The sequence below is a fragment of the Strix uralensis genome, chromosome 3 (assembly GCF_047716275.1).
Source record: "Strix uralensis isolate ZFMK-TIS-50842 chromosome 3, bStrUra1, whole genome shotgun sequence".
In the NCBI taxonomy this organism is placed as follows: domain Eukaryota; kingdom Metazoa; phylum Chordata; class Aves; order Strigiformes; family Strigidae; genus Strix; species Strix uralensis.
Genome location: NC_133974.1, coordinates 47,167,154 through 47,194,140, shown reverse-complemented (window position 1 = coordinate 47,194,140; position 26,987 = coordinate 47,167,154). Strand labels below are relative to the sequence as shown.

The 26,987-nt window shown below is 36.5% G+C and overlaps 1 protein-coding gene across 3 annotated transcripts in view; it reads left to right on the top strand.

Annotated features, from left to right (window-relative positions):
- The window catches only part of ASCC3 (activating signal cointegrator 1 complex subunit 3), a 288,803-nt gene that overhangs the window by 248,705 nt on the left and 13,111 nt on the right, over positions 1-26,987 (top strand). For all 3 annotated transcript variants that reach the window (XM_074862160.1, XM_074862161.1, XM_074862162.1), the window contains one exon: positions 17,608-17,832. In XM_074862160.1, the coding sequence (XP_074718261.1) occupies positions 17,608-17,832 (225 nt within the window). The remainder of the gene's footprint in view (positions 1-17,607; positions 17,833-26,987) is intronic.

Genomic DNA, 26,987 nt, shown 5'->3' with positions numbered 1-26,987 from the left:
AATCCATTTAAACAGCTTGCATCCATGAAGCACAAAGGTAAATGGCAAATATTTATGTTGTAGACAAAACCTAGGACTCTACTGTTGGGCAGAGATTGTAAAATTTAAAATTCATTAATCTTGCTTTAAATCTTTCTGAATTTTTTTCTGGAAATATAGTCTTGGAAGTTATCCATTTACAGTCTTAAGAAGAATGAGACTAAAACTAAAATTGCTTAGTGGTCAAAATATGCCACGAGTCAATTTGAAAGATGAAAAGACGTATGAATGCTGGATGCCATTATAGCTGACAATTTTTCCTTTTTATGCAGATGTTGATTTTCATAATTACTAGTGGAATTACTGTTCTGTCTTGCTGAAGGTGTAAATTGAAAGTTTTTTTTCAATCTGATGTAGTGTTGAAAAGAATTGCCGTTTCAACAGAGTTATTGCCAAGGATTTTTTTTCCCCTAAACACTGTGAATTAATGAGTTTTATAATTACGGCAGTTGCTTCACACCTCTATTGTTAACCAATGACATTACATCTGCCTTGCTCCACTGGTGCCCTCCTCCTTCTTATTGAAGCATTTAGCAGTTTTGGCAATGGGGAATTACATGGCATGGGGTAAGTAGTCTAATTAGGTATAAGTGAAAATCCTGAGGGAAAAGGATATTTAAAAAGTAATTTGAAGAATCTCTTAATGATGCTGGAACTGAAAGCTGTAGCTATAGTACAAAAAGGCCTGTTATCATTACAAAACATAATTATAATGGTGATTATTCTGCTGATCACTCATTTTTAAAGTTTTTCATTTTGGAACGTGTTATTTAAGAATAACTGTCCAAAACATTTCTCAGTGCAGTTGCAGGATTTTGTAGATGTGACATGTGGGTCTTTTTTGCATTTGCATTGTTTATAATCTTGCAAACTGTTAGACATTTAGAAGTTGTCTGATGTATATAAGGAAGGCAGAAGTATAGAACTGTAACAAAGAAAATACTGATGTTGTGGGTTTGAAATGGGATATATACAGGTTTTTACCAAATTGTCAATGTGTAACTTCAAAAGGAGCAAAAGTGTGTTTAAAACAAAACCAGGAAAAAAGCAAAATTGCATTCAAGAATTCAGAAATTTATTATAGTATTAAAGGTAAGGGATTTGGGGTTCCAGATTGATATTTTGCCATGCTGTGTTCAGGATTCAGGTTTATTTGCCAATTAATTATCAATGAATCTTTGCAACTCACATGAAAAAGTAATTGGAGTCATCCTGTTTTTACTGCTGATGGGTCTCTCAAAAAAGTCACTTGACAGCAAGATTTGTTTCCATTTAGTAGTCAAGACCATTCATAGTCTTCTCCAGTATCTTCTTTTCTCTGTTTTTATCTTTTCATTTGATCATCTGCTAGCATTGTGCAAGACCACATGATTTTTTTTCAGTATCGTTTGGGGATTGAAGTATCCATAACATGAAAAGAAACACGGCACGTGGGAACAGCCCTGCAATCATGTTGGAAGTATAAAGTAATAAGTGATACAAATAGGTGGGGTACGATCCCCTCATGCTTTCCCTTCTCATTTCAGTAAATATGTACTCGAGATGTTTAATCTGTCTTGGGTTTGCAGTTAGCAGGCAAAGTTCAGATTCAGTTACTTTTGTAACTGACTTGTGCTAGTGGACCTATAATTTTTCTGAGAAAAAATGTTTGATGCTTTTCCATAGAGCTTTCTTTAAAACCTTCCTAACCGTGCTTCAGACAGCAGTAATCCAAATGAGCTTAATCACTGTTGAGTTATGGTGCTTCTTGCATTAAATATTATTGATGAAAAGGTGTTCATGAATTATTACTGACAGGCTGGCTTTCCCTGAGGTACCTAAAGACGGTTTCCTTTTATTCTGAAAGTTAGGTGCAGAGATTAGAACAGAGGTCTGGTTAAAAAACAGTGAGAGATACTTTGGGGTAATTTTTGTCATTTTCTGTACTGAATCAGCAGTCACCACAAATATTTTTAAAAACAAATGTAGGTTTGTTGTACCTTGAGGAAAGGAGGTCTGTCTTGATGATGGATCAGGACTGTGATGACTAGATCCACTAGCTTATTGACTTTTGGTGATTTGTTACTACACCTATCTATTTAATATTATTATTAACAGAGCGTTCATTATATCTGCTCATACCAGAGAGTGAAGGGTTTTCAGCCCTTTTTTATCTGCATGTTGTCCCTCATTTCTTTGAATTCTACCTACAAGAGAGAACTAGTTGGTTTTCTTGTGCCTACTGCTGTCTTTCATGTAAACTGGTTATGAGAGATGTGTTTCTTTCTAACTGGGGAGCTTAGGGACAGAACAGCATGGTATCTGTGTTACACTGGGGCATACACATCCATCTTTCTGTGATATAAACGTGGACTTCTAAGTTTAGTATCCACATACCTCTTCCCTATATTTCTGTCTGATAATTGACATGGTTTTTTTACACTGGCTTGTATTAGATTAAGTATTTTGGAACTCAACAAAAATCTGGCGTTACTGGAGTAGCAGATTTGGAAGGCAGAAGGAGAAGGTTCATGAAACAGGAGCTCTCCATTCCAAATATATAGATAACAAAAGAGTAAAGTTATTAACACCTTATCTGTGCTTCATTACCTGTCAGGTATCTGTACTATGAGATTCTAGGTAACTCAGTTAACCTATAGCTTTATTTTCTGTTCATCATCATTGGCACATCCTATTCTAACCAGGGAAATATGCGAGTCTGTGAATATTTACACTCTCAATCTAAAATAATTTTATTTCCTTAGCAGGATTCTATCTTAAGGCTGTTTGTTCAGTCTCCCATGAAAGGGCCACAAAGGTTTTTGACTCAGTGATAAACCATCTTTTCCACTGATCTCGTTAGATGCCAGGGAAGGAGGAATTAATAAGTTACAAAAATATTTACCAAGAAAAAGCTTATGTGAGCTGTTTTCTGTAATATTTTCTCTGCAAGCCGTAGCAGAAACATTGCTTTTGTTTTTATAAATGTATTATATTAGTTTTCTGTCAGACATTTCAGAAAAAAATCAGATCACTCTTTCTAAGTAAGTAATTTTCTAGTTTTGACACTGTCCCACACAACATCCTCGTCTCTAAATTGGAGAGACATGGATTTGACAGATGGACCACTTGGTGGATAAGGAATTAGCTCAATGGTCACACTCAAAGAGTTGTGGTCAAGGGCTCAATGTCCAAGTGGAGACCAGTGATGAGTGGCGTTCCTCAGGAGTTGGTATTGGGACCGGCGCTGTTTAACATCTTTGTTGGTGACATGGACAGTGGGATTGAGTGCACCCTCAGTAAATTTGCTGATGACACCAAGCTGTGTGGTGCTGTCGACACACTGGAGGGAAGGGGTGCCATCCAGAGGGACCTGGACAGGCTGGAGAGGTGGGCCCGTGCAAACCTCATGAAGTCCAACAAGGCCAAGTGCAAGGTCCTGCACATGGGTCAGGGCAATCCCAAGCACAAATACAGGCTGGGCAATGAGTGGATTGAGAGCAGCCCTGCAGAGAAGGACTTGGGAGTACTAGTGGACGGAAAACCAACTATGAGCCAGCAATGTGCACTCACAGTCCAGAAAGCCAACCATATCCTGGGCTGCATCAAGAAAAGTGTGGCCAGCAGGTTGAGGGAGGTGATTCTCCCCCTCTACTCTGCTCTGGTGAGACCCCGCCTGGAGTCCTGTGTCCAGCTCTGGGGCCCCCAATGTAAGAAAGACATGGACCTGCTTGAGTGGGTCCAGAGGAGGCCACAAAGATGATCGGGGGCTGGAGCACCTCCCCTATGAGGACAGGCTGAGAGAGTTGGGGTTGTTGAGCCTGGAGAAGAGAAGGCTCTGGGGAGACCTTATAGCGGCCTTTCAGTGCATAAAGGGGGCCTACAGGAAAGATGGGAAGGGACTCTTTATCAGGGGGTGTAGGGATAGGATGAGGGTAATGGTTTTAAACTGAAAGAGGGTAGATTTAAATTAGATAGAAGGAAGAAATTCTTTACTGTGAGGGTGGTGAGACACTGGAACAGGTTGCCCAGAGAAGCTGGGGATTCCCCCTCCATGGAAGTGTTCAAGGCCAGGTTGGATGAGGCTTTGAGCAACCTGATCTAGTGGAAGGTGTCCCTGCCCATGGCAGGAGGGTTGGAACTAGATGATTTTTAAGATTCCTTCCAACCCAAACCATTCTATGAAATTTACATTTAATTTAGAAGGAAATAAAGGTGCTACTGTGGTTTTCTTCAAGGCATAAAAGTACAGCAAGACTGTATTAATTATGTTATTCTTTTTACATATGGCATTTCAGTGTCAAGAATAGAAATACTTTATTACATAAACTTTATATCAAATGAAAAGCAATTATGTTACATGCTAACCTTTAAAGAATTTACATATTTCATTTCACATATATTGTCTTTGCATTCTCAACAATGTGAACGTGACTGCTGTGGCCACTCTACAAATAGAAACATGTTTTATGCACGTTTTAGTGACCCTTTATAATAGGAGAAAACTGTTACCTCTTACCATTAAATCTTTTCTTCACAATAAATCCATACCTAGGACTGTTCAATGCATAAATTTCATCCTAAACACGGGCCTTTCCAGGATCATTTACTTAACTTTTATACAGTTTATATTCTCTGGATTTTATTTTAAGACATTTGTGCTTCAGTTCCCACTTGGAACATCTAGATAGTATCACAGTGTGTTTAATAAAATAGTTTAAATTTGAAAATTGTATTTGTCTTCATGAAAATAAAGCAAAATGCTACACTGAATTTTAATAGCATCCATATTTCATTATTTATATCCAGTATATTCAAAATATCTTGTACTTAGCAGAAAGAGTACTTACACACATGAATACTCACACATTAAATTTGTCTTGATTTTTCTCTAGTCCCAGTAGAGGGAGCAGTTTTGAACGTTGCTGTAGTACTTGCATATAGTGATTTTTTTTCTAACATCATGACACAATAGTTTCTTATTTTTCTTTTTCCAAATGATTGTTTGATTTTTAGTTTGAAAGCATCATATGTTGCCTGCCTTTCCAAAAAAGCACAATCAGTTGGTAAATCAGATGACAATGCCCGCTACTGACAGCTAACTGAACATGGCATAAGCCTTTCATTTTTATGGCATCAAAAAGAAAGAATTACATTCAAAACCAGAAAATACAAAACCTTCCCATCTCCAATACACATGACTTTCTAATCTCCAGTTAACAGATCTCCTTTTTTTTCCCTCCAACCTTCTTACTCAACTTCTGTCATTACTTGCCAGTTTATAAAAAACGGAATCAATACTCAGGAAATTGAAAATAAAACCTACTTTAAAGTTGAAGTTAAAGGTTTCTGACATACTACCATGAGGTAGACCGTAAGACAAGAACTGTTATCTTGGAAATAATACATTATCTTTAATTTCTTTCTTTTTTCTTTTTTTTTTTTAATTTGTTTTGATTGCAGTGCAGCATCCAATGGAAAAACCTGTGAAAGTGTATATAGCTGTGGAAGTGGAATCCAGTAGCCTCAGGCTATATCCCCATTTCAAACAGCTGCTTTAGTAACTGTTTCTGTCAGAAAAATGAAGAAATAAAGTCCTTTAACAGGAGCTATAGATGCAGTTATAGCAGCAAAACACTCATGTATACCGATGAAACTATTCTGATGAGCCAGAAAGCTATTACACTTGTATCTGCTAGGGTCGATAGGAGTACTGTCCTGGTCTTGTACTTCCAAATGTGAACATTGGCTGCCATCTGTGGCAAATCAGTGTTTGTCCTTGGTATATATGCTAGAAGCAAGTTCAGCAATAGCAAGCTTGGTTTAGCTGACTGCTTAAAGCTGCAGGCAATTCAACCACACACCATTTATTTATTTTTTATTTAAGCACAAAAGTCTTTTACTTACCACTTGACAGTTAGAATCATCATTATGCAAGTTTTCAAGCTATGCATAGTCGTGTACATGCAGCCAGTACTTTGCAAAGTATTCATATTGAAAATGAAATGGCTTTTTTTCAGCGGTCATGTCATATGGATCTGTTTTCAAATATACAATATATTTGTTGAAATAATGTTTGTGTCTGTTGAAACGAAACTAAAGTTCTAAATGGCATCTTTATTAAGGTAAAGCAGAACATTTTGTAATAGGCAATGCTGCTGTGCTAAATGGCTGTGGGTTCTCGTGCCCCAGGTACTCCAGGAGGCAGTCTTACAAGCTCCATGTGCCTTTAGCAAGTCAGTAGAAGTTCAACCTACTTTGTGCCTCCCAATATGCAATTAAAGATCGACAGGCAAATTTAGGCCCTCTGCAGCCTGCAGTTCTTTTGTCTTCACTGACTTCTAGTTATTGCCTTTGCTTTTTATAGAATTATCCTATTGTACTATGAATTATAGCAGTTACAATTATATTGCTGATGAATTTGTTTTCACAGAATTCAGTTCACTTAGTGACACCAACTCAGCCTTACTGACTGCTGTTTAAAGGCACACAAATGTTTTTCTCTGTCAGCAAAAAAGTTATTGCTCAGACTTGTAAAACTGTTAAGAAAGAAGATGGCATTTTGTAGCTTGTTCTCTGATTGGAACACAAATTTTAGGATAAAGATTGGTTTGGCTGAAATAATTGCATCATACAGGATTGGTATCCAGCATATATTGTTCCTTTAGCATAGTAGTTTTAAAAAAAAAAAAGGACATAAGAGGATTACTGATCAGTCCTTAATGAAGTATCTGACACTTGTATTTTCCTATTTACATTTAGATTCTTTCTTTGTCTCATTCTTTTTTTTTTTTTTCCTGATGGAACCTGGCTAGCTTCAGAAGGTTGAATTTTATTTTAAATGTTGATGTTATCTATTATCACAGATTAACTTTTAAGAAATCAGCCTCTCCTATTATTTGCCTAGTATTTACAAGGTGCTTTATTTCACAGTTACATAGGTAGTAGCTCATGCTACCTATAATGTTAAAAGAAATTACAGAATGATTTTTACTACCAAAAGGCCAAAACTTTTCTCAGCATTTGAAAAAGTTAATATATATATTTGTAAATTTGGTATAGCATAGTAAACTTGCTTTTAGAGAACAAACAGTTGCAAATTTTCTTCACCTCTGCAGCTTAATGAATGTGGGCTAGGCATCTGGCAAAATGTTGGAATTGTGGTATGTGGAAACTGTCAAATTATGCACTTTTCTAAGTAATTTTATGTGGGATGATGCTCGAATACAGCTTTCCTTAATTTATAGTAGATCACCATATTTCTGTGGAAGAGTCAAATCAGACATCACCAATTTGATTGGGTTGCCCACATGCCTACTTCCCACTGCCTTTCCTTTCTGTCTTCCAGTGGAAAAGACTAGCAAGCCAGCAGAGATTATTCAAACTACTAGTTTTCAGAAAGATGAAATATCTCAAGTCTATTCCTCTCACCTCAGAGGGTGAGAAAGGGAGTAAAATCCCTCTCACAACAGGTCTCTTAAATCCTTCTCCTGTCAAGGTGAAGGCATGGTACTATGTTTGCTTATATTTATTTAGTGTGTGTATGCATGTCTACTTACAAAATATTTCTAGGTACAGCTGATGCATACAATATTAAGAAATTTTATCTTAAACATTAAATAATTGAATGCACAATATTCTGTAGGTTAATGAGATGAATTCCAACTATTTTATCATTTACCTAAGGCAGCAAGCAAATGTGAACATGAGGTGTAAATAATAAATTTTTTTTTTATATGATTGTCTTAATATTTACTATATGCAGTCATATAAGATGCTAATTTTTAATACTTCTTTAGCTATAAGAATGCGTGTTTGCTGTCTCTTGATTCACACAGAACAGATGGATGCTTGACTGCCTGCTAATCCACAGCTGGAATGGTTTCAGCGGTTTCCACGTTGCTGGGTTAGAGTGGCTTTTCTAGTGGACTGAGAGGGCAGCAAGAGAGGGATATCATTATTCATCAGTATCCCAGTGGGATCGCTGCCAGCAGAGATTAATTTTTTCTGTTATGCTTGTAAAACAAGCTCAGGTGGAGTCTCTAATCCTCAGGGCACGGGTGGCAGATCAAGGAAGATGCTACAAAGCTAGTTAATTTTCAGATTCTAGGGGAAACAGAAGCTCTGTTAGATGTATAAATACATGATTGCAAATTTAAGTAGCTCAAATCCAAATGGGATCTTCCTAGACATCTGGTACTGAAAATCTCTGTTTTCTTTGTCTGTTAAAAGAAGTTCTTAAAACTTTACACGAGAGGCAAAATATCTGCAACTCTCTTAATCATCAGTTATCTTTCCATTTTAGTTTTGGTTTTGTTAATGAATGCCTTTATTTACAGGTAGAAAAAGACATGGTGTAAATCTGTGTAGGAACACTGAGTTTACAGTATTCTTACAAATTTGTGTGCAATGAACATCACCAAGGAAAATTATCACTTGCCATCCAAAAAGGGTTAGATCTGCCCTAGTAATGTATGGTATGTCCTATTCAGGTAATAGGCTGTTTTGTTATCAAGTGTGGTACAAGGGCATTTTTGCCATGTCAGTCACTGTATCAGACCTCTGGTCATTCATGACAGAAGTGTTGACAGAACTTCTTCAAATCAAGCATACCAAAATACTGACAGATTGTCTATTTGTTTAACAGACTTTTTACTGACTTTTTGGTTTCCTCAGTGATTATCCCTCTTCCCCACCCTTGTAATTATCAGCATCTTCCATCTCTGCACTACCTTGTAGCTCTTGAGTTCTTTGAAACTTCGGGTCAGATACATAGTTACATCTACATAGTTATGCAGAAATGAGGGGAGATGTGTCAGTTTTTATCAGCAGGGAACTACCCTTACTGAAATTTACTTGTAGCAGCTGTCACTTCCTCTTACAGTTGTGTTTGTTTATTATTATATAAAGTATTTTCATTTAAAAGTGCTCAGAGTGAGACCAGTAGCATTGGCTTGCTGAAAAGACATTGTGTGTGTAGGCACCTTCCAAGTTTCCCATACATTTCTGCCAATTCATATTGTTCTTCTATTATTCTGGGCTTGAGCCTCTCTTGAACAGAGGCTGCTAGTCATTTCACCACATGATGACAGGTATTCACGCCTGTGAACTTTTTATTCCCTTTTGTCTCTGGTCACATAGTAGTCTAGATCCAGAATTTAATCCAGTACAAAAATGCGGCAGTGTGCATTTGCGGCTTCCCACTAGGGGAGCTGCCACAGGTCAGCAGATCTGAAATTCGGTTTTCAACACTCAGAGCTTTTACAGCTTGCCATTAACATATACAGTACGTACGGGCCCCATTTCACATAAAGAATTAGTAGCGCTTACGCCAGTCTCCATGCAGGGTAGCATTAACTTAATGCAGAGATCTATTAACTTTTTCCCTGGATCTGGGCTCTGCACTGGAAGATCCCAATGGAGGATCAAAGCCAAAGATGGAAAATGACTGATCATTTTCCCAGGGAAAGCTGTGTGCCAAGATTTGCTGTTACAATTTTTATTGCTATCATCATCTCAATCAGTAGTTGAGCCAGCTGATTCAGCCAAGCTCAACTTCAAAATGTGGACAAAGGTCCAAATGGAACTGATGTAGATTCCTCATGACAATCAGCTTTTGAATGTATACTCAGAGAAATTTTCCCAGTTTTGTGTTAGCACATTACTGAGTTCATGCACTGAAAAGCTTTTCTGTATTAGTGCAATACAATTAGTTTCAGTACAGCCAAAACCAGTTGGTTTGAAATCTTTCCTACAATGTGACTTGAGATTACTGGGGAAGAAAGTTGTGGGTCACTGCCCCATCTAGGTATTAAGATTCTTAAAAATGGGGTGATGATAATGCATTCAGAATGTGCAGGTTCAAAGCATTCTCATGAAAAGTAATAGGAAAAGTCAGGCATCTTGGAGAGGTGAAAATCTCAAATATACCATTACCAGTGATAAAATGTAATAATTCTCTCACATCACTATAATTCACTTTATAAATGGAATTTATACCATTCCATTTATATTTATTTGCTATGGTCAAAGTAACTTTTTCTAGGTGAATAATGTGCATGCAATACCAGTTTCAGATGTTTGCTCTTATTTTTGTCCTACTTTAGTCTTCTTTTGGATTTCTTTTCTTTAAACTGTGCAAGTGTTACAGGCTTACTTACAATCAATAATTTAGCTTAAAAACCTGAGAGTGAACTAAAGCCACCTCTGTGAAAGTTGTACAGGCTTTTTATTAGGACTGGCCAAAAAAGTAGCACTGAATTATGATTGTGATCTTAAACGTTATGAAATATGGATTGTGACACTTAAGACTTAAAATCATGAATTCATATCTCATTTTAATATGTTTTAGTAAAGTATGCAATTTAAAAAGGAAATTCTGAAACAGAATGTTTCTATGTTTTTTACCATTTGGTAAACCAATGATTGTATTATCTATTACTGTATCTTCCTGTACACTGAAACCTAGCTTCTCTGATATGCTTAGGAAACTTTAGAAAAAAAAAGGGAAACCAACTTTCATGTTAGTATAGAAGTCCTAAGAACTTTTTTCCCATGTCAAATTATTGTTATTTTATATAATCCTCCCTCTCACATGTGCTACATGCTTCCATTTTCTTTTAGCAACTCCATACTGAAGCAGAGGTCTGTAATTTAACTTTGTACTTCAGAAGTTCCCAGATTTGCCAGGTCACTCTCTGCTACTGGTAGCTAATATTGCTGACCTCCTATTGCTCTGTGCGCAGTGGCAAAGGTCTTTCAGACTCCTGACCTCTGGCCATCAGGAATGTCATCAGTAGTTTGTAGTTTGGATGTTTTAAGTAAGAGGTGAACTTGTGAAATCTAAACCCTTCAGGGTGTTTTTAAGTGATCACTCAACTGTTTCATTACCCTAGCTTGTACTTTTTATGATGTCTGTGATTGTAAAATTTGTGGTGTTTATCATATGCAGCTATTTAAAAGCAAAAATCAAACACTTGTCTGTTTAAAGTAAGAAGTCTGAGAATAGAATTATGTATGATTTCTCTGATCACTAACATGAGAACTTTGTTATAATTGTGAGAACTTTTATGTGCTTATACACTATGTTTGTTGTTCCCATTACTGAAATGTGCCCATTTTAATCCTGAAAGATAGTTATAAATTAATTTTTTTAAAGTAATAGATTTACGTAATTGCATGTTGATGGGTTTTACAACTTTATCTCTTCAACTTCGCATGCTCAACTGGAAATTTCCAGTGCCCACTCTGGTTAAGTCTTAAATCTAGAGACAGAGCCCAGGGTAGCCCAGCCTTACTATTTTGCTCCTACCTAGGTAATTGGGTTAATTTTACAATTTGGATTCTTTTTTTTTTTTTTTTTTTTGACACATATGTTTTATCTGTAAAAATGCATTAACCACTAATTACATAATAAATAAAAAAGTTAGTATTTGTTTCAAAAAGATGCAGTGCAGCCCTTATCCCTTGGATGTTGCTCTCAATCCTACGCGTATCTGTTTTCCTCCTGTCATTTTTCCAAAAGCAGAGAGAGTACTCCAACGGAGTACCGGAGAAGTGGCAAGATCATTTTCCCGTTCCCAAGCTGGAGTGGAGAGTGAGGGTAGGCAGAGTCCCCAGTGGGAGGCACCAATGCCAGAGAGGGAGTCCCCTTTCCACAGCCAGGGCCAGCTGTGGCCCAGGGGCCGTGGCTCAGGCTCCTCTGTGCCCTGCGGTGCAGGGGCTGGAACAGGGCTTTGCTTTCCGCCTCTCCTCCCTGCCAGCCACCGACCTTGGAAGGAAGGGATGGGAAAGCCCCCATGGGAAAGGAACTGCAGGGTTGGCTCTAACATGCTGGATGCCATTTGATTGCACTGACGCACACACGTGCAGTTGACAGGGAAAGATGTTATGTGGTATATGAAGGCAAGAAGCTTACTTAGAAATGGTCTCTGTGATGAATTACAGTATCATGTAGTACATATATTCCAGTATTGCCTGATAATTTTTGTTTACTTCTTTTGTATCATGTTAGCCACTCTTCAAAATCTGTACAGAACTTCAGCCTGCTCTGTTGCTTAGCAGAGCCTGACAGGCTGCCCTAAAAATCTGGAATGTCACTTCTGCAAAGTTTGTCTTAAAAGTATATTTTTACATGTGTCAAACAGAGTGACGAAGCTCTTTGTGTGAGGGTCTGCTGTCTAAAAGTGGGCTTCCCATCTAAATATCCCTGTGTTATGTAGCAGCTTCAATAAGCTAGTAGAAATTACTTTTATTTTCTTTTTGTCTATAATATGAATCTTGAAAACATGGATCATTTTTGTTCTTAAAACTTGTAACTACTAATTTATGTTTATAACTGTCTTTAACTGGGATATTTTCCTAGACCTTTTATATCTAAGAGTAAAAAACCACCCAGACATTTTAAACTTTGAAAGTTTGAATTATGTTCCATAAAACTGAAACCAAAGCATATATATTTATAGGCTACCAATAAACTCCTTAAAGTAGGAGTTTATAATGGAATCACTATCACAGATACAATTTTCAAGCGGTAATCTAGCAAGTACTTCTCCAGTTCCATTTTTTTCGATCTACTTTACTTTCTGGTATGAGCTGAAAAACAATTTTTAAGTATGTGGTCAGTTTGGCCTTTTTTCTTTTTTCCTTTTTTTGTTTTAAGCACATGTTTTCTCACATTTATTCATTTTCTGAATATAAATGTAAGCTTGTGTTCCAGCTGCCTGCCAGGATACATCTGTGTAATTTTAATGTCTTTTGTTATAAATCAAACTCACACTTGAAAATTTGACAATAAAATATAGTATAAATGTTGGTTATTTTAAATAATTTTCATAATATATACTTGTGTCATTATTGTGTCACATAATATGGTCTTCTTGGGAAGACCATGGGCAAAGAAAGATTAACTTGGGATCTTTAGTTAAGCAATTTTTTTATTTCCCTAATAATAGAGTTAACAGGGTCAAATGAGACTTTTGTGAGCACATGAGTGGAGATATATTTATGTATATATAAAAAGAGAAATCATTTCAAATGTTTTTAAGTACAGAAGTTGAAGTATCCTCAAAGAAAAATTTAGAATTTGTGAATCTATTACCGGACATTATTATCCAGTTACCTAGCTACTCACAAACTATCAGTGCTTGTTATTTCTCTGTTTTGACCATGCTACTTTTCTCTGTCCTCTACTAAGGGTGTCCCATAGGTATCACCCAAGTGAGGACAGTTAGAGACTGCTTTAAAGACTGGAGTCCAGCTACTTCCTATACACTGTAGCACTGTGTGCAAGTGACAGGTCAGGATGTTGCACTAAAATACTCTGTAGTGCTTTGTACAGTGGAACAAAAGACAAAAGCCAATTATATCATAATATTATTGTTGAGCTTATATTTTCCTATCCAGTTACTTAAAGATCAAAATATGCTGTTTTCACTTGGAAAAATAAATTGCATATTGGCATACCTTTGAACTTCTGATAGCAGAGAACTAAAATGTACTTCATGACATATTATTAGTGTTAATTGCAGAACAGCTGTAAAAAAAACCCCTCATTTATTTATTGCAGCTTATTCTTTATTTTCATTCTATGCACAAATGAATGATTTTTGCAGTCCTTCAGTATGTACTCAGACTACCAGAAGTTCTAATTTAAACCAAGGTTCAGGTGAGGAGGAGGTGATTACTGTATTAGCTAGAAATGATCCTCATCTTTTCTCCTTTTTTATTATTCTGGTAGTTACTTTTAGTACTAGTTTACTGCAAGACTTCTTAATACTTTAGCTTAACAACTGTTACTTTTGGTATCAAATTTTCTAGGAATGCTTTTCCCTTGTTTCTTTCTACCTCAGAAACTTGAAAGAGAGCAAAACGTGTTGCAAGGTTACTAAAGTTGAAAATATGGTGTGTTTGGGTTCACTGTATCTATATAAAGAAAAGGAACGTGCAGGCAGTCAGACAGTTCTAAGGTAGTTTCTATAACAGCATTGCTAAAGAAAAGACTACTGGTTCAACTCTGGAATGTACGAAACTATTTTTGGTTTGTTTTAGACCCTCATTGTTACAAATTAATCAACTGCTCTTTAAAGTCTAGAACTCATTAACTTTATAAGTTTTACTGTTCCCATGACTGAACTTAACTTAAAATATTCAAGTTTACTTGCTCACCTTGATTCCATTTCTGTCTATGGTCCACAAGTGCCCTCTTCTCTCTTGTAGACAGATGGCAAGATGTAGTTACTTGAGATTTAAAATATCTCAAAAGGTTTACATGTGGTATAAGTTTATAGTTCAACTCTCACTATAAATCAGTAATTTCAGCCAAACTTACACATTTTGTGGGTAGAAAGAAAATCTGATTTTTTTTCCTTAACCCTATGGACACAGCAAAGAATAGTACTCACCACGTTGGATGCCTTATTTAAATTTTAGTTCAGTCTGACTCCTCAAATGCCTCATAGTACCAGAAAAATGCAAATGATGTATTTTAAAATGGGATGAATTGTTTACTTTTAGAACAGTTCTAACAATTTAAATAAAGGGTGATGATAAGCTGCATATCTGGAACATGATGTTGCAGACCAGACTCTTAAGATGATTCCCTGGCTGGTGTTATGGAGGAAACAGAATTCAATTATCAGAATAGCCCTTTGGCCTTGTAAAATGTAACTATCGAGTTTATGCAGGTCTATGTGTGACATTTCTTACTGGCAAAGCAGGTTACTGTCTCCTGTATGACCCTGCATCGCATACAGGTTGAAATGTAGGTCTGAGAGGACTTTTACAGCCTCGAAATGATGCAGCAGTCTCTAATGCCCAAAAGAAGACATTACTGGGAAAGTCCATCACAGACCTATAGAAAAGAGAGATGTGACATGACTACCAAATGCATGATCGCAGAACCCATAGCTAAAATTCCTAGTTATCTCCTGGTATACTCCGAGTTATGCTTAACTCTGTAGGTGCTTGTAAGTATATTATATGCACATGGGCTGCAATATTCCTGATTTAACAAAAGAAAAATGGAAAGTGAGAAATGCACAGCAGTGCTTTGTGGTTTAGCAAATAAAGTTTGTATTAAGTTTCTTGACTTCAGAATAAAGATTAATGATTGATACGTAATTTAATCTGTTTCCTCACCCATGGAAGAACGGTATTCAGATACAATGTACTAAAATAATATATATTATATATTGTGTGGAATAGTTGAAGCTATAGCCTTTGCAGAACAGATTGAGATTCACATTGAAAAGTAAAACTAAGATGAAGAAATATTGAGTGAACAGCAGGGCCCATTTGAGGTGATTACAAAGGATGTTTCTTTATTCTGTCTTTTCTTGTGCAACCTGAAAACAGTAGCAGGGGGTTACAAGCAGAGTTCATCACAGAGTTGTCAATCACTGTCATTTAACATTTTGCAATGGAAGATGTCTTTATTCAAGGACAGCTGGGCAAATCAGAGAAACAGATTTGCAGTTAGTAGTCTGTCCAGCCTACACTAAGCAAACAAGGACAGGGCAGACATACTGGCCTCTCACATAAAAATATAATGGACTCTGCTGACCTCAGTGCCCTCCATTCAGCTTCATTCTCAGTTGTATAAAAGCTTCACTACCCATTCTCAATTTCCTTTAATTACCTACATGATGCAGATAAGAAAATGAACCTCACTTACTTACAGTGAATGATCACAAACAGGAAATTAAGTAGGCAAGTTGTTTAAAATAAGAGGAGTGTTTTGGAGGTAAATAAAACATGTGCTGGGGAAGAATTAGGGAAAATGCATTTTCAGGAGTACCAATTGGTCTGGAGTGACTTGACTGATCCTTCTTCTTTCTGCTACTTTAAACTGCAAAGCAAAACTAAGTAAAAAATCTCCTTGGTAAATATTCTTTAAAATATCTTTGAAGGAGAAGCCAGTTAAATAAAAAGAGTGAAGCAAACATGCAGCCTTCTATAGGGCTTAAAAAGATTGTGACCTTAGGTTCAGAGAATAAATGACCACAGTTTTCACAAGAGATCTAGCAGAGACATCCAGGATTAAGCAGCAGTTGTCTTTAGTCAGTCTTCACTTCTAATCTGCAGTCAAGATATTAAATAAATTAATGACATTCTGATTTTCTTTCCAAATCTTAAATTGTCTAATACTTGCCTTTCCTTTTACATTCATATCACAGTTTAGGTGTCATTTCATTGCGCCATTAAAGAAAATAGAAAATTTTGTGCTGTCAGTTTTCAAGTAGGTGAAAAACAGCTGTATAACTGGTTTTAGGAATTGTCAAAAAAGGTTCTATGTGTTAGGATATTAATGAGTGGATATGGTACTTTGCAAGTCAATTAGGTAGTTCTATTAGGTGTTCTAAAATTGCCATTTTTCTTTACCTCACTCTGCACTGGTTACTGTTGTGAATATTTCATTAATATGGATTTTCAGGAAGTCTGACTGGAGATTGAAGACTAAAATGCATAATACCGAATCTATAGTTTAAGAGGAATATAAAACCCTGAACACTTTAATTTAATGGTCTCTGTTAAGCCCATAGCTCAGAAGACATTGCCCTTCAGGCTACCCAAATGACTTTTTATTTTATGACAAAAGAAATACACTCTCTTAAATTACAGGTGGAAAAGATATCACATATTGTAAAACTCTTACTTCACTTACAAGTTGTATACTTTAGAAAGATCATTCTCATTCTAAATAATATGTACACATACACACAGAAGATGATTTTATGGAGAAAAAAAAATTACCAATTAAGTCACAGAACTGACTCTTCAGCCTGAATTATAGTTCTTAGGATGCTTCTGTTGAATTTTTTTTCTTTCAGAGACAGTGGATTTCCCTAGCAGAACAGACATCTCTGCTCTGGCTACTACAGTCATACTTGTTCCTCTCAGCCCCAAGGATGTGGCTACTCATAACTACATTTAGATTACCTGTTAGTGTGCAGCAGCTCTTTGCAACAGTGAGAAAGTCCTTAGACAGTTTTCATTTTGACATGAATGGTATTACTCCCAGCCTGGAGCACAGAGGATACTTTTCAGCACCTACTTAAAATTTTGTTCTTTGCTTTGATCACTGATCATCTGTTGCTTAGACACTGACTGCTCAAAATATTGAAAATATATTTTAAAAGAACCTTACCAGAGCTATTTCAAACCCACTGCATTGTGAATACAAAGAGAAAAATAGAAACCCTGAAAACGTGATTTATTGACTTCTTTATAGTTGGCCTTACAATGTTTTTGTGAGCCAACCAGGGTAGGATATCTGTAGCAGGTCATCTCAAATACTGAGTCCATCCAATTAATGTATTTACATCACTGGTTTTATTTTCTTCTCTAATGTTAAAATCAGCTATGTGAAAAAATTTTAAAACCTATAATTGTGTGAATTTTTGTGAATATTTTACTAGCTATTGTTTTCCCACACATGTGATTTTGATAAATAAGTATGCTTTCTAAACACTAAAACGCTGCTATTTTAACAATGAAACCTAACTGTAGTAACTTAAATGTCTCAGTAAGGAATAATAATTATTCTGCAGTTAATTACAATGGTTAATTTTCTTTTTTTTTTTTTTAAAGAATGCTGATGAGTACACAGATCTGCCTGTGAGACACAATGAAGATCAGATGAACAGTGAACTGGCAAAACATCTTCCAATTGAAGTCAATCCCCATTCATTTGACAGTTCACACACAAAAACACACCTCCTACTGCAAGCCCACTTCAGTCATGCCATGCTGCCTTGTCCAGACTATGCAACTGATACAAAGACAGTGCTGGACCAAGCAATTAGAATATGTCAGGTATAGTAATTCAATATTTAAATCTTGTTGGTTTACTATTTATTGTTAGTGTGTTGTGATATTTTGAATATGGAAAAATCTGAAGATTTCTTGCAATCTTGTGGAGAACTGGTACCACACAGTATGATACCATTTGGTATAGGGAGGAACTAGATGTCCATAAAGATGCCCACTTTACAGAACTGGAGGTAAACAAACTTACGAAAAAAGACTGTAGTACTCTGGTTGGAGACATCTGTTGCCGTAGGGCTCACCTCTTCTTTCACATGCAACAGCTTTCTATCTCTGTATCGTGGAATGTTGTACATAAGTCATTCCTGCATGGGTGTGCTCCCTGCAGATTGTTATGCTGACCCCCAAGAACCTGTCTCCCGTGGGTACTTTTATTTTTATAGCACCCAAAAGTGCTGTAGTCACTGCCAAGCATAAATAAAACATGTTTTGAAATGTGATTCAGGAGAAGATAGAGGTTTTTCTCTAGCTTGTGAAAAGATAGGTCTTCTATTTCCCAGTTATCACAGAGTCAAAGAACACACTTTAAAACACAAATTTTAAGCTCAATCTGGAGGCTTGCGACTTTTGCAGTTGTACTGCAGTTGCAACCCACAGAAACTAAACTGACCATGGAGAGTACTGGTAACAAGTGATCACATGCACAGCTGCACACCTCAAAAGAATTTTAAAGCAGCAATTTGAGTTTGGAATAGAGTGCTGCCATATCTGAAAAGTACAGTTACAGCAGGAAGGGTGAGCTCTAGATGACACAGAGAGCAGCATCCCCTCTGATTCTGCTGGAAAGGAATAATATTCTCTTTAGCCAAACTGGACAAGTACTCAGTCACAGGTTCTTGAAAATCATGTAGCCTTCAACAAACTATTCTTTTTATCTTCCTTGGTTCAGTATCTGTGAAATAGGGACAGTAATTCTTTCTTCCTACAGTTTTTGTTTGCTCAGATTTTAATATCCTCAGTGATCTACATGTCAACTATCAGAATGAGGCTTTGCTCTTGTTTGGAGCCCGTTGGCAATATGGTAACTGCAAACATCATTGTGTCAAGCCTACCAGTTTGTAAAACCACTCTATGAGAAATTATTAATCCATACTCTAGACAGACAAAATACCATGAGCAATTCAGTGTCCGGTGATTTGGGTGAGTCTCAACCTTACACTAGCAAAAACTGCAAGCTTGTAATACTAATAACAAACCAAGCAAAACTAAAATTAAGAAAAGGAAAGTAAGAAGCAAATAACATCACAGATGTTATTGCTGTGCAGTCTTAAACTTGGCAACCAGCAGTGCTTGAATGCAAGTCTACTCCAAATATTTCAAATCAATAAAATCATGGTGCTGAAAGCTTCCATGTATGAACAGTTATTATTCGTAATACTCAGTTATTAAGAGAAAACATCACTTACTCAGGTGAGAAAGTTTGCCTTTGTTTCAAAGAAATCACATACTTAAAGTTCATTTAGACATTTGTGGAATTAGCGTTTAGGGGGGTGATTACATATTTGGAAAAAAATATAAAATAAAGATTCTTTTCAGTAATTATTTTGCTCAATATTTATCCTGCTTTGCTAAGAAATGTATTTTTTTTAATCCTGTTACTGCATAATAGGTATTTCAGAAACAGTAATTACTCAGAAGAAAAAACCCTAAAATACTCAACAGTTTCTTTAAACTGAAGTAAAGTTCAGAAAAATACCATTCTGTACTGTGCCTTGGCACTCCAGCCTTCAGTTAACTACTACATAATGTTACATATACAGTCATCTTAAAAAACAAAGTTCCTCTTTAAAAAAAAAAAAAAAAAAAGAAAAAAAGAAGAAAAAACATGCAGGCATTTTTGTATTTTGAAGTTGGCGCATGGTTTACATCTCTTGGGAGAATGTTTGTTCCATCTTATTAGTCACGCCTTCCAAACGGAGGTTAAAGTTCTCAGAATCTAAGCAATAGACAGGGTTACACTTTCAATACTGGTTGTTACCTTTTTCCTTAGCACTGACCTGCTGATGAACTCTGGGTCAACAGAGGTGGAAAAAGAGATGTTAGTTGTGAGAAAAGGAACTGAACCATAGAAGGATCCATTGATAAACATATTCAGTGGGTGATGTTCTCTGCGTGTGTGAAGATGTGCTCGCGCACCACCAAACGTAAAATTCAGCAGTGAGATAGGAATTGGGTTTTGAGTTATCTTAAGTTTTGTTTATTTATTTACAAAGTACTTTAGCTGTTAAGGTTGTATAGCTAATCTTCAAATTGTGACCTAAACATAAACATATTTTTGCTGGCGGGTATGTGAATGACACTTTCCATTTCAGCACTGCTTTTCTGTTACAAGAAAGCAAGATCTTTCAAAGAGCTTTTGCAAGTGGTTGTATCTCAGTGTGTACAGCAGGCCTCCATCCCAGGTCCCCTGCAGAGCAGATATGCTACCTCTAACCATGATATGTAAGCAACCTCTTTCCATTGCAGACTATTAAAACTTCTCCTCTTTTCTGTGCTGTCTTTCACCTGAATCAGCCTTCTCTCCCATGGTTCCTTTCACATCCCACCCACTGTGTCCTCCCTTCCATTCCTCCAATGTCCTCTGGGCCTTTTTCATCGCTAGTGGCTTTAGGCTGAGTAGTGTTAATGGTCAGTCAGAAAACTGTGTTAACAGCATCAGATAGGTAAATGTAGCTGATGGATTTCAGGTAAGATTCTACTCTCTTCTGATAAAAAAAAATCATGCAACCGCTCTTAAATTAATTTTCCTGAGATGTCTTAGAAGTTTTGGTTTAATGTTAGAATTCTGTTCATTCATACTCATGATGAAAGATAGAAGTCATAAGCATTTAACAGAATTTGAGGAGTCGTGGTACTGGTTTAATAGAGGAATGTAATTGTTAACATAGAAAATGGAAGAAATATATACTGTTACTGTTTTCCAATAGTTAGCATTTGTTAACTATAGATGGAGTTCATTACAGCAAGATATAGTATCTATATACCCAGGATGAAATACAGAATTCTTTCCCTTTTACTGCAGAAATACAGGGAATAGCAATATGTAACCTTCTGGAAGGTGAGTGCCTATCTGCTCCCACACCCATCTCTGTAATGAATGGCCACTGAGGCATTGACTAGACTGAAAGAATGTCCCTGCTCTACATTGAAAAGCTCAAGTCAAAAACTAACAAGTTTGTTATCAGTGACAGGCTCTCATAGATAAAGCACAGAAGGTTCCCATGGCTCAGAAAATCTGCCATGACTTCCTGTGTGACCTTGGCCAAGTCATTTAGTTTTTATTTGCCTTTGTTACGTTTAATACAACTACAGTAGACTGCATATTCTCTTCAAGCCTAGCACTCTGCATTATTTTTACTGAGAAGACAGAGATGGTGCTGAGCATTCCAATAGCTGCTCAAAAATCAAACACTTCTCCACTTCTTGCAGAAGAACATCGAAGAATAAAAATTAATTTAATTATTTGTCTAATATTTTTATAGAATATATTACTGTAAAGACAATACCCTACCTTTTTTCACATCTCTGATTTAAAAATATGTGAAACAGACTAAATCTAATCTCTTTTTTACTTCTTCTGTCAAGCCTTATATTTTGTGACTGTGTATTCAGCGATCAGTTCTTACTCTGCTGTTCTAAGACTATCGCCTATATTTGCATTAATAGAAATGGATAATTGAGGCAGTAATACTGTCAGTCTCAGATTCAGCAGGGCAGTCTCTTCTTGGAAATAATGTGACAGTTGCTGGCTTTGAATTGGGATTGGCCACAAGCCTCCACTTGTAGTATAATCGTTGATAAAATATTTTAATATTGCCAGGAGTAGAACTGTCATGGAGCTCAGCCTTAACCTTTGAGAAGTGTTTACCTATGGATGTGTTAAACTCATCTCAGTAGGGTAGCTGTGCACTGAGAGAAGATGGACATGAAGTCAGATTCCAAACTGCAGAATAAAGACTAGTTTGCATGGGAAACATGCACATCCCTGAAACAAGGACCTTGTAATGCTATCACTGATGGCCTGCCTTTCCCCATCATGTTCCAGAGAATCTAATTTTGACAGGAAAGAAAAAAGTCTTTCCTTAGCTGGACGGTGATGTGCGTATCACCACTTTACCCATTCTAAAATAGTTAAAGTAAATAAGTTGTTTCTAGTTATTTAAATAGAAGCTTTTGCTACAGTTCTGCTTATGAGAATCATCTTTGTGGTACATGTTCAGAGTCATCAAATATTGCACAAATATGCTGCCCAATTCAGCTGTCTTTTAAGAGCTAGCTTACGTACAAAATGCTTTCGCTACTAAACTGCAGACTGTTCTGGCTGATGGTGGGAGCTGTATCTACTGCTTCTCACACAAAAGGTACTTTCTGACCATATCAGCAGAGCTGCAAACAGCAGAGGTGCCCGAGCTGCAGTTCCTGGACTAAAAGAATGAGTGTCCCTCAGCTCTGGACTTCCCATCTTCCCCATACCTCCTCAGTTCGTAACAGCCACTAAACTATTGACTTGGGGAGCCGTATCCCTTGGATCATTTGTTTTCCTGCCTATGACGAAATGGAGAAGTTCTTACAGACCCTAAGTGTGGTTTGAGCTCAGATGTTGTCTGCTGTTAGTGCAGGTGTGCAGATTACTGGCTGCAAGGTGGCAGGAGTTACAGGAATGGCCTGTTTTACAGTTGTGTATGTAAGATTTGTCCAGAAGTGCCCAGGGAAAGAGATAATTGCTTTGTTTAATGGGTGCATTGGCCACTATAAATAAATGTGCAGCTTTATTGAAGGAAGGGAAGAGAATCAAATTAACTTGAGAATGCAGAGGATTATTCAGAAACGAGTGAAGAGCAGAGGCCATATCTCTTTAGCTACTACACGTATTCTTTGTGCATGCGGTAATATTCCAGCGACAGCACCATGTTTGCAATTTTACTTAAACACTGGCTGCTTTCATGGTTGGATGGCTATCATTCCTCATTAGGAGGGTGGAAACAATAGAATAATCAAAAAACCTGTAGCGCATGTACTGAACAGTAATGCTCATTTATAGATCCTAACCAGCAGTGGGTAGCTTTGTAGTGAGAGTACCTGGACATGTTGGGGTGCAATTACTTGCTGCCTGTTTGCAGTTTATAGGTATATATGTGGGAGGAGGGAGGGGTACCTTTGTGGCAGTGGTGTTGGGGTTTTTGCTTGCTATGGATAATTGGTGAACTGGCGTATGGAAGCATCTTGGTGACAGTTTAATGATGATTTGGTGCTGCTTATGTATAATCCCTCCCCCACCCATAACAAACCTTTTCCCAGTTGGGGCTGGAGGAAATGAGTAATGCTTAACCCATTTGTGTGATCAATTCACTTAAGCAGCTACTGTGAAATGTTAATCACAACTTTAATTTGTACTGCATTAGCATTTTGATTAACTTGTAGGCTTGCTAGCACACTTGAAGCACTTTTACTCATAGTTACAGCTCGGAAATGACTTTTTGATTAATTAAGTTTGTTAGACAGCAGCTGAGCTTCCTGAATGCTAACCTTATGGGGCTAAAAGTTCAGGAGAAAGTTACTGGGAATAACTGTTGCTGTTGAAAAGGATTCTTGTGAATGCACTCAAAAATTTTTAATTATTGACAAAACATTACATTGCTACTTTGAAACTGACTTTAAACTCTAAAGAGGGCAGATTTATTATGAGAAAGATGCTGTATATTTTTCATGGGTTTGGTAGATTTGTGTAAGATTTGGAACAAGTGCCATCTTTAAGACATTGTTTATGTTAGGAAACTGGGATTTCTTGCAAGAGATTTTTATCAAAAACATTTTATTCTATTTACAGTTCACAGCATAGTAGAAAATATCATTTTATTCATTAATAATTTTAAAATACATTGGATATTGGGGCTCAACAAGTTTTGAACATGTTGGGTTATGCCCTACCAAGTTTACATTGCTGGTATCACATTCCACAACTGCTTTTATCTCTGAAATACTATCCAAAAAATAAGTCAGTAAGAATCCAAGGGTTGCACTCCACTAAATGTAGACAGTAAGTGATTTGTCCTTTCCCTGGTTCTGATTGTACTAATAATGTTACTATGGAGGCTAAAGGATGAATACAAGGATAGGAATCTTACAAAGCAGCTAGGAAGGTCGTAATTTGCATACATCAGTGAGACCTTTATGATGATGGGAGAATGAAGAGTCAGTCTCTCGTAGGGGGTAGCAGAGCATATGGAGGAGGGAGCTGAATATGCTTGTAAAAAAAAGTGAAGGGAAGGGGATGCAGAGGGCAGTATAAAAGGAGTGCCTCCTGAATAGGATTAATTATATCTTATTCACTATATCTCTGATAAAGTACAAGGGGTGGGGGTGATTTGTAGGCTGAAACTATACAGCTGTATGAGTCTGATTTAATTGATCTGAAAGAACTCCTCTCCCCAGATTAATACATTTCTAAAAAGTAATCTTGGACTAGATCTCTGAAGTGCAAAGGTTCTGTAGATACCTGTTTTACCAATATATAACACACAAAATGTAGTAACCTTAAAACCCTCTGTAAGACTTCTTCAAATAAATTCCAACTTTTCAAGCCAGTCGTTTTTTCTGGGGTATATAATTGAAGCATCATAATCATGATTTATAGAAAAACATGAAACTTACAGTACACGGCATGCTTTAACATCTGGAAAAATATTTTCCTTGTATTAGAATGATCTCAAGTCACATGTGGATCATAATATAATATTACATATTGGAAGGCGTCCTACATTTGAAGCATGTGCAAAAAAGATTTATTATTATTCTGAATTCGTAGTTTTCAGGAAAATGGGTAAAATGTATACACTTTTGCATACTATTGTCTATAAATATTTGTCATATAAACTCTGTAGTCCTAAACAGCTGTAATTAGGCACCATTCTAATTATTTTAATAGATCTATGGATTTAAACTCATATTTCTAACTGAAGTCTAGTCTCAGACAACAGAACTTATATTAGCACATAGCGAAGACAAGAGTGAGGATATTTTGATTATTTCATACTGGAATACTATACACAATAAATTCAGGTACAAAACTCAACCAGCCTTAACCAAGCTTTTTGATGTAACTATGCAATAACAGTTTGAAGTGTTTTAGTCTTACACAGTTTATTTCTTTTAAATACTTGTTTCCTTCCTCAAAGCAGCACTGCAGAATAAGACTTCTATTTGTTTGGCTGGGAATGTGTTGGATTTACATTACATAAATTTTCAAGTCTAAGGTGAATGTCATTCTGCATAGAGGGCTGTATACATTAGTGTACCAACATTCAATTTCCCGAATGAAGGCGCTCAAGGAAGCGTCATAGTCTGTGAAGCACTGATATAAAAAATAAATCTTTTAAGAGTGGATAAAGTTGAGCCATGTAACTCACCCTGAGTACTCCTGAAGTTTCACCCCCATCCACCAAGTCATTACCACCAATGGCATTACTGTATGCAGTCGACTCTTAGCTGAGTAATCACAGATGTGAAACAGCTGGAATGGCACTTCTTACATTACCTTAGCCTCCTTAGCTAGCCTCTGCATCCAGAGCAGTTATCATTGTTCATTTAACTTCATTGCCATTTTTCTTAAATATAAATTAGCCACAAAATATTGACATTTATATTTACAATGTTTACAATTACATTTATATTTACAGTATTTAAGTAGAAATATTCAGTATATTCAGAGTTATTTGACAGGTGGCTTCAAACAGAAGAAGAAATTACTCCAAGCAGTATGCCATCTCTGTTAATGAGATGCAAGCTGTTTCGTTTTAACACTTCAATAACTTATCTTAAAGAAAAAAACTATTTAAGTCACTTGAGTAGATCAGAAATCCTGCTAGTTGTGCAGTCTCTGTTCCCCTGGCACCTACCCAGTTGTACAAGAGTGATCAAGAATATTTTGGCTTTCAAATGAAGGATGTGAAAGTAATACCAAAAACAGTGTTAAAACTTTGCAAAAAATTTCTAAAATAAAAGATTTTGCAATCAGGATATTTCAGTTGCTCGAGAAATCTCCTAAATGGGTGGGTGGTGAGAGGGGTGGATATGTTCATTATGGAACAATTTAGTATCTGTTATTTTGAGTACATATTCAGAGTTCTTAAAAACACCAGAGAAAAGCAATGTTTTGCTATCAGTGTGTTTAGCTATCAATGTTTTGCTATCAGTGAGTGTGCTACACACTCACCTCTTCCCACATCCTGCCTCCATCTTTGCTTCCCCTCAAGCTAGGGAATTATAAACCATAAATTCAAAGCATCAGTAGTAACTTTGGCTAAAAAGAGACAGACTGATAAATCTCAACTTCATTTTAGACCAGAAGGGTACAATTTGATCAGTTTAAATAATTCAGTACTTAAGGACAACCAACCACTGCTCCTGAAAATAAGATGATTGAAACCTGGTAATAGATGCTGATGAGGGTTTTGTATTAATGCACTCCTGGAATGAAGAAAGAAATAGCAAGATTTTGATCCAAACATTTTGACATTCAGTTCTAAAGATCATCAAAATGAAAATATTTGCTGTACCTAACAGGTATAGCTACATCAATCAGTTATTGAGCATCAGCCTTTTTGTCCTACCCTTGCCATGGTTTATGGCTTGTTGCTTGTCTTGTTGGTACAAGCAAGTATATTTTTGATAATGACAGACAGAATGTTAAAGGATGTGTCACTAATTGCTATTATTACTTTGTGGTTGTCCAAGTATGACACTTAAAAGGCTTAAAAGCTAACACCTGATTCTTTCATTAAAACCCATCTCAGTATAGGCTTTTGTTCTCCTAAGTGTAGGAAGAGACCCAAATAAGATGATGGTAAACGTATTTTTCATTATAACAAGCAATATTTCCCTTGACTCCACTATTTACCCCATCTTTTCCACTTCAGATTAAAAAGTGGTGGGCTTAGGGTGGTTGTTTTTTTAACTTGTTGGCAAACCAAAAAATACTTTTATGTTTTTTCTGTAAGTAAAAGCATCTTTATAGTTTTGTTGTTTCACTTTTTGCACTCACTGTCCTCTTAATTTTTTCTCTATGATGAAATTATCCTGTGTTGGCATGAAATTCTGAGGCTAGAAAGGCAGATAACCAATTTGTGCCATTTCTCAGTTTTAGA